General features: G+C 41.2%; 1 protein-coding gene across 1 annotated transcript in view; it reads left to right on the forward strand.

Annotated features, from left to right (window-relative positions):
• The first annotated feature begins 3,804 nt into the window (after positions 1-3,804).
• Positions 3,805-16,594, forward strand: part of epha2a (eph receptor A2 a) — a 13,514-nt gene continuing 724 nt past the window's right edge. Inside the window, exons 1-17 of the mRNA XM_046028566.1 lie at positions 3,805-3,977; positions 4,794-4,861; positions 6,130-6,766; positions 10,585-10,740; positions 10,841-11,173; positions 11,837-11,964; positions 12,099-12,273; positions 12,388-12,490; positions 12,761-12,813; positions 12,920-13,045; positions 13,141-13,326; positions 13,435-13,496; positions 13,846-14,055; positions 14,281-14,430; positions 14,713-14,906; positions 15,375-15,530; positions 16,403-16,577. Coding sequence (XP_045884522.1) covers positions 3,902-3,977; positions 4,794-4,861; positions 6,130-6,766; positions 10,585-10,740; positions 10,841-11,173; positions 11,837-11,964; positions 12,099-12,273; positions 12,388-12,490; positions 12,761-12,813; positions 12,920-13,045; positions 13,141-13,326; positions 13,435-13,496; positions 13,846-14,055; positions 14,281-14,430; positions 14,713-14,906; positions 15,375-15,530; positions 16,403-16,511 — 2,922 coding nt within the window. The 5' untranslated portion in view covers positions 3,805-3,901 and the 3' untranslated portion in view covers positions 16,512-16,577. The remainder of the gene's footprint in view (positions 3,978-4,793; positions 4,862-6,129; positions 6,767-10,584; positions 10,741-10,840; positions 11,174-11,836; positions 11,965-12,098; positions 12,274-12,387; positions 12,491-12,760; positions 12,814-12,919; positions 13,046-13,140; positions 13,327-13,434; positions 13,497-13,845; positions 14,056-14,280; positions 14,431-14,712; positions 14,907-15,374; positions 15,531-16,402; positions 16,578-16,594) is intronic.

A 16,594-nucleotide genomic window follows, 5' to 3' on the forward strand; every position in this document is an offset into this window, starting at 1 on the left:
GAACAATGGCGTGGCTGTTGAGCTAAGATACCTTGTGTTTTTGTTGTCACAAATAATGTTATCAGAGAAGTTAAGATGCACACTCCTCTGTAGGTGGTAAATTCCTAGCTCATCGGATCATAAAAACATTTTAAAACCCATGGGATTATCTCCAAAAATGTAATTTCCCCAGATCTCTCCAGACCTCTGAATCATCAGACACGTAGGTTTGGAATGGAGATCCATTGGGTCATCTTATTCTTGTTTTTATTCTTTAAATCCAGCCTGATTATCAGGCTAAAGACTGCTTTTCTTACATTGTTATCACTGAAAAGAGATGTTTCTGGAAAACTCTCCCATTGTTTCATTGCAAGTAGACTTTTAAATACTGGGACAATACTTATTAGATGAAACGGCTAATTCCAACTTTTGCTTTATAGAAAATGCATCAAATTTTGATCTACACATCATAACTGACACATTTCTGAACACCTGATTTAAACAGCAAAAGAAAACTTACATGTTGATAACAATAATAATAACACTCTGTGTAATGAGTAGTTTTACTTTTGATACTTTAAGTACATTTTGTTTCAAATATTTCTGTATTTTTACTTGAATAAAAATGTGAATTTAGGAGTTTTACTTCAAATGGATTGTTCGGGATTGGTATGGGCTATAAGTTTTTGTGTGGTGCTGCTTTTTAACTTAAGTAAATAATCTGAGTACTTCTTTTACCACTGATGGGGAGGCTCTAGTCATCAGAACATATAAACAAAGGTGCAAATCCATCATTTCTTAACAAGGGTTTTGGGGGCTCTCACTGAGATGGTGGAATGGTGGAAAACAGTAGGTGCATTTTATGTTTGCACTACACAAAAACTCCCTGATGCTTTCAATAGTGTCCCTCCTCTCTGTTTGCTGATACCACAAGAAGTGTAAGGAAAGCGGGGGTGTAACGGGAGCAGGGTCTGAATGACATGGCGTTGCTGCTTCGGCCACTGTTCACTGACCCACAAAATACAGCCCCAGCCCCCAGTGTGAAGTACTTTTGTGTTGTCATCACTCTCAGAAGCCCGGGACCAGAGGGGGGGTGTTCTGGCACCCGGAGGGTTCACCGCAGTCTGCTCTCTAGTAACATGCATGCTCTGTTAGGTGAATAAAAAGAAGCCTGTATTGTAATGAAAGCATTTGCATACTTGTGTGTTAGAGAGGGTGTTAACCTTTGACACCATCGAGAACTGGATGACAAGAGAAACCACTTCTCGGAGTCTAAGCATTAACACACTCGAAAATAACACCTTAGCGTACCTCAGTGTGTATCAAACCAAATAAAGACAGGAGAGAAGGGGCTGCTTGAGTGTTGAAGATGGAAGTTTCCTTCAAGTGGCAGCTCACACTCAAAGCAAAGTGCGTCGGATCATTTAAAAGTGAGGGGTATCTGGATCTTAAAGCATGGTGTCAGGTCTTTGTGGGAATCACACTTTTTTCCTCACAAGAGACATACAGTAAAAGTGATATTTGGTTACTAAAAAGAACTGATATTTGAACATTAAACATCAAATATTTGTGGAAGTGTAAGTTGACATGTAGCAGATGAAAAGAGAATTTAAACATACTTTTTTCTGCTAGAGGAATTGTGTTTAAAATGTAGCCTCTCTCACCATTTAGAGAAAAAGTTCAACCTGAAATTCATCTGGTAATAACAAAAAACACAAATAAGAATAGAAAATTTGCAGGCAGGGCTCACCTTCAATTGCAGTAAATGATTTAATAAGATGGTGTCAGTTTTCATCATCTCTCCTCAAGGGTGAAAAAGTCCTGCTGGAATTATTCTTATCATGTTAAACTACAATTTGTGTTTGTAAGCAATGGAAGTGATTGTCATTTGAAGGTCAGAAAGCCATAATTCAACCCACACTTAACTTGTTAATCTATTATTTCACATCTTTCACTCTGTCTGTTGTATGATTAATGTCCGTGTATGGTAACGTTGGACAAGACAATGTCCGCCTCTTCAGTTTATTTTTTAGGGGGGTCTTTGTCAGGATGGCCGACTGTGCTGGGGCTCTTCTTCCAAGTACACGGCGCTTCACAGAGAAGACTTGACTCTGAAATTCCTCCAGATAAAAGTTGCTAGGTGATGCTATTCTCAGATCGTCTTTGTGGCCACATATTCATACCCAAATTGTAAGGTTCTTTATGAGCAACTTCTCATTAGTAGTCATATATTCATACCAGACCACCCCCCCACTTGACCCCTCCTTTACCAGTCGTGGGAAAGACAAGTCCTGTACGAGATGTGGAGGATTCAGGCAATTACTTGGAGGACGGTCGAAAAAAGATTGTCCAACTTAAACACGCTTTCAATTTGAATGGCTACTACCAAAGCCCAAATCTATTTGCACTGTATTATTGACACGTATTGTTTGAAACATTTACAACCAGCGGGAAAAAACTCCAGCACAGATAAAACATCCAAGAAGTTTTCTAAATGTGTATTGATTGTTTACATCCGTGCAATGGTATAGCTCCGTCTTTAATTAAATTCCCATACATTGTTTAAGACAGGGAACCAAAGCTATAGTACATACAGATGCAAATACACTCAAAGAAATACTCAAATGAAAAGTATAACACCTAGTTTCAGAAGGAATATTTTCTCGGTATTATTGCATTAAAAACGCTTTAGGCTCTGCATTTAATAATGCAATTGAGTTCAATTCAATGTATTGCCCCAAATTCTCGTTGTAGCCAGGTGCATGAGAACATTAGTATCAACATAAAAATCTAAAATAATACAAAAAAGAATATGTAAAACCAGAGCACATGACACAAGTCAGAAAATCATATTTAAAAAGCTTAATATTTGTATTTAATCATATTGTACCTACCACATTTTGAACTACTGTACTTATATTATTATATATATTTTAGATTTGCTGATTTATTCAAATAAAATATATGTAGGAGTGTGTGGTAGTACTAATTTAACTCGAGTAAGGTTTCTGAATGCTTCTTGCACCACTGATTATATATAATAATAAACTCATCATACTGCATAACAAAAACCTTTCATTCTTCAGGTACATTTTGCTGATTATACTGTACTATTACTTAAATAGTCAAATGCAGGTTTACATAAGGGTATTCCTATGTTTATTAAGTAATAGATCTGTGTGCTTCTTCCATTAGAAGCTCAGGCCAAGTATGTGTACACATATGAGGAATTTGACTCCGGTTTTAAATTGTTCTCAGTGTATTTACTTACAGTTCCATGGACAATTTACAGGAAGATAGAAAAAGCCAGCTAAAAACAAGGACAAGATAAGTCAAAATCAACATATATATGAAAAGCAACAATGGATAATGGGTATTGTGATTACTTGATATACATGTCTATATACAGTATATACAGTGTGCAGGGTTTATATTTAACAATGATGTTTGATATGTAGGCTACATGTAAAAGCACTGTGTGTATTTTAAACTCTAAATAGGCCTACATAATTTAAAGGTAACACAGGCCTACTACATAAGTTAGCTAGGGCTGATCTAGTTTTAATATGTGTGGCATTTAGGATATACATGAAAGAAAGAAGCGTTTGATTTGATATTGATTAATTAATTAAACAAACATTACAATGACAGTGCAGTTTCTGTAGGCCAACATCCTTCTCAATGAAACAGGTGCGATCGGCTCGTTCTGGCCCCGCCCCCTGTTTACCATAATTGGAGAACTTCAACATTCCAAAGCGCGCGGGGCGGGGCTATGACGCCACCTGTTAGTCAATGGGCTCGTGCTCTCTCAGCCGTTGGAGTGAAGTATTCAGAGAAGCGGAGCCAGCTGGACAGCCGGAGGAGTGCGAAGAGAGACTCTGGGATATAAAACCACGACTTTTATAAAAAGTTGTGTGGAATCATGGAGCTTCGCCGGGTCAACGTATTCTTGTTTTTATTTATCAACCGAGTTTTTACCAGCCTCCAGTCCAAAGAACGTAAGTACGCTACTTTTTTACGTGTTGTGTTAAAAAAGAAAGAAGTAAAAGTGTAGCCTAGGTTTACCGCACCTCATGAGTCAGGAGGCTGGAATTTGTTCGCCTGCTTTACTCTGCTTTAAATTGTTTTGCAGTTGTCTGTTTAAAATTGTTCATATAGTGGCCTTTTTGTTTTGTTTTTCCAGTCAGTACAGAAAAGATTGGCCAATAGCCTATGGTGTCCAATTATAGACTTGTTTAAATGGTCCAAAAAATCCAGATGATCACTTTTTAATATCGTTTTAAATGAATTAGGCCTACTTGTAGCCTATTTACTGGCCTTTGTCAAAGGGCCACCTGCAAGATGCCTTAACATGTCAGACCTTTTGTTTAACTTGTGGTGCAGATTCATGTATTTCTCTTGACATGGCAATTTAACTGCCCACGCCTTTCTCAGACATTATTAGTCCTGTATCCTGGACCTGGAGGACACGGTCAATGAAGTCCTGAATCAGACCGACATGCTTAATTAAACTGTCAAAGCATGGCATGTGCCCCCCATAAAGCTGTTGGCCCCAGAGATCAAGGCAGAGAATTTAATTGTACAGTCAAATCAAATCAAAAGTCATTTTATATTATTTAACAGCCATTTAAACAACAACAACAAAAAAATAAACCTACTGTCTGTGCCAGACATAAGCCAATATCTGTAAAACATGCAGCTTTCTTTATTAGCTAAATGTTTTATTAAATTATTTTTTTAATGCATCAGGTGTCATTAGTTGCTTCTGTGCTTGTTGTAAATATGTCCTATGTTTTTCCTTTTTGTCTCTGTAGAAGTATTGCTGGATATGAGCGCTTCAGGATCAGAGTTGGGGTGGTTGACGTTGCCATATGAGAACGGAGTAAGTATTTATACCTCCACAGGCATTTTTAAGACTTCAGGTTCAAGACATGAAACTGTCTTTCTCTGTGCCAGGCAACAAATGGTTAAAAGGAAGCTGAAGATCCATTTATATGAAAATTTAAATACCATTTAGTAACAATAAAAGAGGGCCTCTTTCTGCTCATTCAGCCCACCAAAAAAAGCTCTGGGAGAGATGGAATGAGTGGCAGCTCGATGAGGTTTGGCAGAGCTCAGCTAGTCTTGCATTAACGCTACCCTTTCATAAAGACATCCCGAATTCCATTAAAATGTCAAGGTTCAACCAACATTTGAATATACAGTACTGCATTTTAAATAATCACAGGATATTGGTTTCATTCCAACAAAAAGTAAATTTTCAAGATTTATTTTCCTTGTGATTCCACGTTTAATTTAGAGATTTCAGCAGCAAGATGATCTGTACAGTTGTGGAAAGACTAAAGATGTAAGTACAAGAGACAGCAAGACGGGTCCGTGTGTGGAGAACCATCCCTCTATCTATAGTTCAGTGGCTTTCCAGCTAAAAAAAGCCACAGGACATGGCCACTTCCACTGTATGGGCTACGTTTCTTGTGTGGCTGTTCTCAAAGATCTAAGGGTTCTTGTTTTATCAGATAGGATTTCCCCTTGCCTGTCAAACTTTGCTTTGATCTAATCAAACTTTCTCATACTTCTGAAGTAAATGTCAATTTGTACCAGGGATTGGCTTACCTTTTTTGAAATAGTGGAAATGTACCAATTTCTTTTGCCTTTCCTGAAAACAGTTAAAGTACTGTAAATCTATTCCCTGTTACACACTAGTGCTGTTAACGTACGAGCTGTTAAATGTTTATGATAAATGGAGGCTTTTAATCTTTCTACTCATCATTGCTTCCCTCTCTTTAAAAGTCTAAATTGATATTGATTTCTTATAAAGCTTGTTTTACTGCCATAAATCTTAGTTGGTATTCTACAGTGGTGTTTGCTGGATTTGTGTGTCTCATACAAATGCACCCTGGAGTGTTGGCGGAAAACCACACACGTCGTGAGCATCGCACATGTCCAGGCCAATAATCTTAATATGTGGAAAAAGGCTCCAGCCTTGTCTGCACTTCATGAGCTTCTCACTCAGCATGAAAGAAGAGGCGTAAAACTGGTTTTCTGCGGGAACAAAGCCTCTGACCTTGTACTTATTCCCCTGCTTTTCTTGTTGAAGACTGTTGTCTCTTAAACTAATCCCTCTCCTCTCTAATTTTTTCTGTTCTGCAGTGGGAGATAGTCCAGACAGTGGTGAATGGCTCACTTTTGTACACCTACAGTGTTTGTAGTATAGACTCAACTGAACAGGATAACTGGTTACGCACGACATTCATCCAGCGGCGTCCGGGGACCACCCGTGTGTCTGTGGAGCTCCGTTTTGTTGTGCGAGACTGCAACACTTTTAATGGTGCGTCTGTCGCCTGCAAAGAAACCTTCAACCTTTTCATCTCTGAGGCCGACGCGGACGTGGGAACCAACTTCCGTAAAGGGCAGTTCCGCAAAGTGGCCACCATCGCTCCTGACGAGGTCACACAGGGTCGTGTGCTGAAGGTCAACATGGAGACGAAGACCGTCGAGCCTCTGTCCAGAAAGGGCTTCTACCTGGCTTTTCAGGACATGGGCGCTTGTGTGGCACTGCTGTCTGTCAGAGTGTACTACAAGACATGCCCATCCACAGTGCAGAGCTTAGCGGCCTTCCCGGAGACCGTGGCCGGTGCTCTCAGAGAGGTGGAGGGAACCTGTGTGGAGAATGCCGTCAGTCAGGCCACCCCGCGCATCTACTGCACAGCTGAGGGTGAATGGGTGGTTCCCGTGGGTCAGTGCCAGTGTCTTGCAGGCTATGAAACCACTGGGGACTCCTGCCAAGGTAAGCACTGCCAGAAATACGCCATGCACTCAACTGAAACCTGTTGCCATGTGAGCTGTAGTAAATTAAACCCTTCCAACTACTAGCTTGACAAGGTGTAAAGAATGAGTGCAGAGGAATGTTAATTATGTCTGGTTAGTTTGGAGAACTATCCCAAAAAACACATCTGTCTTAAAGTGAGTCAGGTAGAGCAGGGCATGGGAAAGGGAAGATGTCTAAACCTGTTTGTTTTATTTTGAGGCAACCGCAGATTGCTCCATGTGATATAGATAAAAATCCAAATCTGGAAATTTCCAGTCTCCCGTCAATGCCTTGTCTTTTTACCTGTTGGGCAATAGCTCCTTCTTTCCACTGCTTTTGTAAGGACTCAGAAATTGGGGCTGGACTGCTACGGCACAGTTTTATGGATAGGTCTGGAGGTGATAATGTACATTACAAGAAGCTGTGTCCCAATCCCATACTACATAATAACTCTAAGTGGACTTTGGTTGGGTTTATTGTGTATTTACACTGGAGTCACCACTCAGTAGAAATGGAGGAGATGAAACTAAAAGTATTAAATATTTTTGCTTTTTCTTGGAAGCTTCCAGATTTGAAGTTTATCAGCACGCATCTTGTATAATTTATTATGAATTCAAAATAGCAAAAGACATTAATTTCTCATAAACAAACTGAAAAACTGTGTACTACACATTCTAGATTGGTATTTAGTATGAAATCTTCTTTAAAGGGACATTAGGGTTAACTTTTTGACCCTTCAGATATTTTTAGGTAGGTAGTTTTTTTTTTTTTTTTGTTTTAATAAAACTAAAACAAAACAGCGAAACATATTGTTTTAAACCTGATAGCAATTTAGGAACAAACCTTTGAAGGCTTGTACTTTAGTCTATTCATATGAGAAACGCCCAGAATAAGTTTTAAGTATGCAAAAACTTTGCAGTATGTACTACCCTCAAGAAAGACCTGTGAATACATGTAGAAAAAAAACCCATATAGATGTGTAAAGTAAAAGTAAAATAACTGTGGTGTTCATGCTGTATGTGCTCCTGCTGTCTGTGTGGAAGTTGGAAGCTCTTTTGGCATTCTCGGGTGTGGCGTGTTGAACTGTCTGGAGGAAACGTGGGAGGAGAGAGGGGGTACAGAGGAAGGAGGGAGGAAGGGCACAGTATGGTGCGGGGATTTTTGAAAGGAATTCTTTCACCCTCGCGTCACCTACAGCGGCGATTGACTAAAGGAAGGGCCGTGTGAATGTGTCAAAATGACTACCTGAGTGGTATGCCTTCTCCTCGCAAGTATTTGTTTTGCCTCAGTTGCTAAGGCGACACGAACCACAGATTACAGGGATGGGGCCGACACGCCTATCAGAGGTTAGACTGAGTCAGGCTGCGGTTTATGACTCCTGATGGTCCGAGTCACCTTGGCTGGCAGAATTTGGTCTTCTCCTGGAGTCTGTTCCTAATAAGTGACACACATTTGCGGATCTTAACAGCTGAAAGAATTCATTAGTTCTAGCTTGTCAATTGTTAGAATTTGTACTTTTGTGTTTTATAACACTCTAAACTCAATATTTTTGAGTTTCGGACAAAACAACATAATCAGTTAGTTGGGAAAAGAATTGGCAAATTAGAGTGAAAATTCTTGTTTGTGCCAGCCTAACATATCATTGATAGATAAGCACTGTGCTTCAAAGAGATAATCTTGTACTGAAGGTTGTAAAAATGAAAACAGAATTAAAGAGCAAAGCGGGGAGGAAGTCAAGACAGGAATGTTTCAGTCTTTGAGTTTCCTGACCGCAGGCAGAGCACCTGAAATGGAAGTTGGCAGTGGAAATATTTATGATGGGGGGGAGACTATGTCCAAAGTCTGGAGGATGACCTGATTATTAGGATGCAGGAAAAATATTTTATTACACAAGTTAAAACATAAGCCATTATGTTGTAATTTGTTCCAGCCAACTCCCTATTTCCAATTTTATGTTTACAAGAGAAAGTGATACCCTTAGAGGCTCATGGCCTGCATGTGGATTCCACTAAAGAGCCCAACTGTTGTGGGAAAAGGAAGTAAAGTGAGATGAGTGACACAAATAAGCAGGTTGTCCTCGGAGGGTGGGGAGTGAGTTGACAGTTGGTGCATGAGGGTGGTTAGCTTCGTGGCTGCTTAGTTAGGTGTGGAGTGTAATTTAGTCAAGAGGATTAGTAGAGCAACAGGACAGCTGTTAGCCAATGACATGCCTCCCTTTGCGCTTTCATCCGGTTGTTAACACACGCAACGAGCTCCCTAATCCATGTTCCCACTCATTAGAACAATGGGCCAACTCAAAGCGCAAAAAACAGATTCAATTAACAGATGCACCGGTGCGGAAGAGAAGTCCTTTTCACGTGTGTGTCATAGTCAAAAAGGAGCATGGGACTATCAGAAGAATGATTTCCATTCACAAGTGAAAATAAAGTTAGTCGCGTGGAAGTTTTGGATCAAATGGAAACAATATTACTGACTAAATTCAGATAAAGTATGATGCTAGAAACTCAAATTTAAGTTAACTATGTGAATCCACTGTTGCTAAAGTTAGCATTTACATCGTTTGTAATTATACATTGCACACATGCTGCCATTTGCGAGCTGTGTCGTAAGTAAGGCAACATATTTATGGCACCACTCTGTCCAGTCTCAGAGACAATAGATGAATAGGGCTGGAGTTTCTTTGGTACGTGACAGAGGTCCTGCTGCTCTAGCTCAAGATGAAATAGGTGGGCCCCCTTTTCTTATGCGAAAAGACCTCAGCTACACCCCCACTGCCGCCAAGTGACTCCCCAGAGAGAACTTCTGTTGGTGCTCCAGACCTTTGGCCCCATCCCCCTCCGTCCATCTATTCATCTCCTACTCAAACTCAACCTGCCCCTTCTTCTCCACCGCGGCAATACTTGGAGTGCAAAGGTCTTTCTGCCTCAGTGGTGAAGTAACGCGACCACATCTTCGATCCAGGGTTCACTCGACCTCTTCTCACGGCCACCAGCACAGGGGCCAGATGAAAGGCTCGACCCTAGAGAGACAGCAGAATGAAAGCAGAGAGGGATAAGATCTGTTCTTTTAAAGTTTAAAATAAAGTATTTTTTACTATGCTGGAGCCCTTTATCACCCCAGACAATATGTCGTCTGTTTCCATAAACACACTGAAAATCATACTCTAATCCAGCAGCTTTTCCTCTTTCCTGATTCTCTTGTCCTCTTAACTATTTAACCTTGAATGCTGTAATTTGTGACTGGTGTTGGGGGTTAGCAGAAGGAAGGAAGAAAGTGAGGAAACATCAGCATCAGACTAAAGTGCAGCTCTTGGGTTTTCTGTGCAGTCTGCACGGTCATAACCTCCCATGCCCTGGAAGGCATGTTTATCTGTGGGTTGAAATGTCCATCGCAACACTCCACAGCCAGTGTCCAAGGTGCCACTTCCTATGGCAACAACATAAATATTATCTGCCAGAGAATATTAATCTCACAGGGGAAAGCAGATCAGATCACCTGATAGATTTAATGCTCTCCTGTCATCCGGTTGACACTAGCAGTGTGACTTGAGATTAGGCCTCCAGGCCAGAAAGGCGAGTGGAGGCAGATTGTCAGGGAAATCCCTTTTCATTCTTCTGGATACAAAGACTCAATGATTATAGGTTACTCACAACAAATGCTTCCTGTCGGTTGGAAAGGACTGGTATTACAGAGACAGCTTTATTGTTTGCATTTTGATCAGTCATTCCTTCCTGTGTTTGTCTGTTTCACAGTTATGACATGCTTAAACTAACACACACCTTCTTTCTCTCACACAGCATGCAAACCGCGCTACTTCAAGCCATCTGTATCAGGCGAGCTTTGTCAGGTTTGTCCTGATAACACCAAGCCCTCCGCAGCCGGAGCTACTGAATGCAAATGTGAGGAAGGTTTCTTCCGCTCCCCTTCAGACCCTCCTACATCAGCCTGCTCTGGTAACTACCCCACCCACTGTCATATTACTGACTAAATCAACTTTCTGCTTATTACAGAAGATCAGGCTAACTGTTCTGTTTCATCTACTTCCTCCCCAAGCTCCACCTAGTGCTCCCCGTGACCTGACCCCCACCACCCTGTCAGCAGAGGGCAGACTGCAGCTGTCCTGGAGCCCACCACTGGTGACTGGGGGCCGCAAAGACCTTACCTACAGTGTGGTGTGTGAGCACTGCGATGGGGCCTTGTGTGTCCCCTGCGGTGAGAAGATCCGTTTTGAGTCGGGTCCTACAGACCTGCAGGACACCACGGTCGTCGTTACTGACCTGGATTCTCATCTCAACTACACGTTCACTGTGGAGGCTCACAGTGGCGTGTCCCAGTTCGCTACCGAGAGGCCCACTGCAAGCATCACCACTGCTCTGGACTACACAGGTGAGCTCAATCACATGAAAAGATTTCTCTTTATTTATTTAACCTTGTGTTCCATTCACATTGGCTTTACTATCTCTTTGTTTGCACCACACTGCTGTATGTGTAGAAAACGCAATATGTGGAAATGCATTGCCCTCAGTCAGTCAGTCATTCACAAACACATACATGTACAGTATCTAACATTGTTACATTACTTATGTTTGGAGTCAATAAAAAACCTGGACATGTGTGACTCCCTGTTAGACATCTTATGAACAAACTGTTGCAAAACTGTTTGGGATATGGGAGGTGTATTGCTGTGTAAAAAGTATGCATTGTATGTTACTATGTTTCACAGCTGGGGTCTCTGAGACCCCAAGCAGAGGTCATTTGGCATTTTCTGTAGTGTCTGTACATCATCTGTTCAAAATTTTGTTTATAAGAAATTGTAATAAAATTAGGAAAAGTCAGCCATTTTCACAGAGATAAAACTACATTATGTTTTTTGAGCTGCCTTGAGGGTCAGAACATTTGTCAGTAAAAACCATAAGACAAAAAGAAGGACTCAGAGGAATTCAGTCTGACCCACGGAGTCCCAAAGGCTTTTATTTCCAAATGTCCTTTCCGAAGACTGTGATTAGTCACTAACCATTATTTTGCTTTCTGTCTTTCACCAACCGTTAGATCCCCCCAAGGTGACGTTAATCCATCTGGAAGATCGCAGCCCCACCAGTCTGTGTCTGTCCTGGACTCTGTCTCGCAAGCCTCCAGCCCACATCAATCACCGCTATGAGCTTATGTACCGCAGAAAAGTATGACAGAGCGCTTTGTGCTCTTTTGTCTCTCCTTCCCCCATTCAAAGTTGAGGATATTGTATGAAATAAAATTTTAAAAAAATATTCTCAGATTAAAAAAAATTCTAATCCGCCATTTTCCCTATTCGCAGGATGATAACGAGCGCGATGTGACCACCTACACAGTCCTGATTTTGGAGAAAAATTCAGTCCAGATTAATGACCTTACCCCAGACACTACTTACATGTTCAGGGTTCAGGCAATGAGTCCCGAAGGCAACCCTGGCAGCTACAGCGTGGAGCACGAGTTCCATACTTCATCATTAGGTACAAGCAACCTCAAAATTTGCGAAAGATTAAATAGTTTCCCAAACGTCTGTTAACTTTTATATTTCACATACTTGAGTTGATAAAGGTTTCTCTCTCTGTGATTTTTCACAGCTGAGTCACAGATCCAGAACAACCCCACCATGGTGATGGGAGCTGTATTTGGAGTAGGGGTTATCCTGCTTGTTGTGGGGGCCGTCCTGATGCTGCGTAAGAGGTTGGTAACAACACTGTTCATATCCACATCCAATGTGTCATTTAGATAAATGTTATCTACAGAAGCTGCAAACCATGTGATTATGTGCCACAAGCTTGAGTAAATTAAAGATATTCTGGTATGACAGCTCCGGGAGGGTTTATCAGTAATGGCATGTCCTGCCATTGAACACAGCCTTGGTCCTTTTCAACAGAGACTGACCTGCAATTACAAAAAAGCCAGTCTGGATTCTGTTTAGTCTTATAGTGATTATTCCTGTTTTCCTCTCAGGAGACTGAGCTCTCACCGCAGGGGAGGACCTGAAGATCCCTACTTTTCAACAGGTTAGAAAACCTTTCTGTACATGCAATAAGAATTCAGTATTACTTGCTGAAACAGTTAATTTACTTATTATTTCGCCTGATATTCTGGTCATTATTTCCTCTTTAGATCAACTCAAGCCTCTGAAGACTTATGTTGACCCACACATGTATGAGGACCCTAACATTGCCATCCAGAAGTTTGTTACAGAAATTGACCCAAGTGCCATTAGCAAACAAAAAGTCATCGGTGTTGGTAAGTAAGTGGTTTTAAAACTGTCTACCTTTCATTTAATGGTATCTCAGAGTACAGTTACTAAAGTTTCCTCCTGCTGTCCCTCTGCCCATCAGGAGAGTTTGGGGAAGTGTTTCGGGGTGCGATGAAGACTCCTGGGCGAGGCGAGATCGCCGTAGCGATCAAAACCTTGAAGCCGGGGTACTCTGAGAAACAGAGGCAGGACTTCTTGAGCGAGGCCAGCATCATGGGTCAGTTCTCGCACCCGAATATCATCCGCCTGGAGGGAGTTGTCACCAAATGTGAGTCAATAACCTCGGAGAGAAGTCAAACAATCATTCACAACTCATTTGTATCAGCTGCTTGTATACTTTTCTTTCACTAAACAAACTTTTTGTTTCAATTTTCAGTCAAGCACGCCATGATAGTGACAGAATACATGGAGAACGGAGCTCTCGACACATATCTGAAGGTAGGTGCATCAGTAAAGTGTCTTGAGCTTCAGACTTGAACTCAATATTTTTATTAGTCATTAGACAGTCATTATAATTAAGTGACCTTTACAAGTGTTGGTAGGTGGATTTTGTTACCTTTGGACAAAGCCAGGCTAGCTGTTTTCCCCTGTTTCACATCCTATGCTAAGCTACTCAGCCACCGGCTCTAACTTCATAATGAATGGACAGACTCGATTTAGTATCGAAAATCAAAACAAAGGAAAGTTATGTTTGAGTGAAATATATGATGCATTAAAAATCTTTACAATTAAGTATGGGGGGGGGGAAAAAAGGTATTTAATATATATATTTTTTTCCCTCCTTTAGGGCCGTGATGGAGAGATTCCATCATTTCAGCTGGTGGGGATGCTGCGTGGAATAGCTGCCGGCATGAAATACCTCTCTGACATGAGCTACGTCCACCGTGACCTGGCAGCAAGAAATGTTCTGGTGAACAGCAACCTGGAGTGTAAAGTGTCTGACTTTGGCCTGTCGCGTGTGCTAGAGGATGACGCTGAGGGTACCTACACAACAAGAGTAAGTATAACAGCTCGAATTCACAGCCTAAAAGCATAGCAACAGAGAACAACCTTTGTGTTGTGTGTTTTTTTTTTTTTTTTTTTTAATAGTCTAACAAATACCAGACTGTTAATGGTATTTTAAATCTCAAGTGTCCAATCTAAAGTTTTGGTCAGTCAGCGCCTTGTGTTTCCACTCCCTTCACCCATTAAATATGATTTGTTAATGTTTCTCTTCTGTCAGGGAGGTAAAATTCCCATCCGCTGGACCGCCCCCGAGGCCATTGCATACAGGAAATTCACTTCAGCCAGCGATGTGTGGAGCTTCGGCATTGTCATGTGGGAAGTTATGGCATTTGGAGAACGGCCCTACTGGGACATGAGCAACCATGAGGTATGGTTGATCTTTCCAACTGTTATGGTTGAGATGAGGAATTGTTTTGGCCTGTGTAGGTCAAACTTTGTGTATTACCCGCAGAGAGTCTGTGCAGGGTAGGTGGTGATAGAAAGTTGCCTGACTTCCAGAGTAGTTTCCCACCATCCTGTTCAAATTAACTGTTAGTGTTAACATACGAAAACAGCACTTTTTCAGACTGTTCAAACCATCTGTCACTACACCCATAAATATACTTTAGATCTAAGCACTGCCTTCACTCTGCCCCTGTCTCTTTCTCAGGTCATGAAGGCTATCAATGAGGCCTTCAGGCTTCCTGCTCCGATGGACTGCCCGTCCGCAATCTACCAGCTCATGCTTCAGTGTTGGCAGCACGACCGCTCCAAACGACCTCGCTTCACAGACATCGTCAACATTTTGGACAAACTGCTCCGAAGCCCAGAGTCTTTGAAAACCATTGCTGACTTTGATCCACGGTATGAAGATTATTCAAGTTTATGTTTTGGTAACAGTAAAGTAAAACAAGGGAAAAAAAAGAAAAGGTTATATGGTCGATCTAATTAATGTATGAAAAGGGGTGGGGGGGGGGACAAAATAGAAATTGTTCCACTCATCTATTGTTGTAAATGGCTTGTCTGGTCCATAGACAATAGAGTACAACATGGTGACAGAAAATTCCATAAGGATGTCTTCCCACCATGACTTTAGCTTTAAACATGACCAGGTCACACTGTATCTAGGAAGTCTCCAATTTGAATTCCAATATCCATCTCCCACTTTTTCTTTAACTAGAGCAGTGTTCGTCATGCTATTTGCCATTCAAATATGATTACTGAAACATCACTTGAAACTGTCCGCAGTATGTTGACGGTAAAACCGGTTCTTTATTGTTCAAACACACACTCAGTGTACACATAATGTAATATATGCGTTGCTCTTTGTAGAGTGTCCATCCGCCTGCCCAGCACCAGCGGCTGTGACGGCACCATGTTCAGGTCGGTGCCCGAGTGGTTGGAGTCCATCAAAATGAGCCAGTACAACGAAAGCTTTGCTCGCGCTGGGATCACGACCATGGAGCAGGTGCTCGCCTTGAGGCATGAGTAAGTGCACACATGGCACAGGTGCAGCTCTGCCCACACAGTGTAGATTTATCTGGCACCAGGCCATGTTTTATAGTAACACAGAGAAAGTATTGAGCTCTAAGCTTGAACATGTGTTATCCAGTTTGTGAAAGAAGAAATACTCTGCCTCAGCCCATGTCATTCTTCTCATTCTCTTCTGCCATAACTTCCACAGCAGTGGCTCCCAGCCTTTTCTGTCTGACGTACCCCCACAGCCCTGTGCCCTTTCATGGACACTGTCTGTTATGCTCCTAATGTGTTCATTTGAAATTATTTTAAACTGACCATTATATAAGACCATTAATTATATAAAACATTAATGTTTTCTTACAATTAAATGATCAATAGGCCGGTCTGGTCTTTTGTACTAGAAGCAGGGCATTTCAACCATTTTAAGCATGACTAGCATTTTATAAATTACTTTTAGCTAACTATTCAAACCATTTAGTAGGGGTGAGAGGAAAAATTTACTTTTTTTTTTTTTTTTTCTTCAATGTTTTGATTTTGGAATCTTATTTATTATTCTTAATGTTTTTATAATTTAATTACTCCATTTATAATTATTGAATTCTTATGGCACTGGCTTGATGGAATAGCTAAATGTAGCAGTTTACTTGGAACAAGTACAATATTTACAAATTTTATATGCAGTATAGTAGTAATGCTGAAATAATAAGACTGAATGACTTCTATAAATTAGTTGAGTCACTCCACAATCTTTCTTGGGGCACAAGTAGTCCTAGTCGGGAACCAATGCTCTACAAGTACCACTGTGGTCTATTTATGCAAAACTGTGAACATTATGGACTCAATCAAAACAGTATAATTTATCTTCCTTTTCTTACTTTCAGAGATATCAGGAATATTGGAGTGCGGTTGCCAGGTCACATGAAGAGGATAGCATATAGCATCCTGGGTCTGAAAGATGAGACCAGCTCCCTCAGTGTATTCACGGTGTGATCTAAGCATTCCTCCAAATCAAAGTGCACTGACCGACCTTGCCATTTCACTCATGGACTGAAGTTTGGGGGGGGGGGGGGGGG

The sequence above is a fragment of the Micropterus dolomieu genome, linkage group LG18, assembly GCF_021292245.1.
Source record: "Micropterus dolomieu isolate WLL.071019.BEF.003 ecotype Adirondacks linkage group LG18, ASM2129224v1, whole genome shotgun sequence".
Taxonomy (NCBI): domain Eukaryota; kingdom Metazoa; phylum Chordata; class Actinopteri; order Centrarchiformes; family Centrarchidae; genus Micropterus; species Micropterus dolomieu.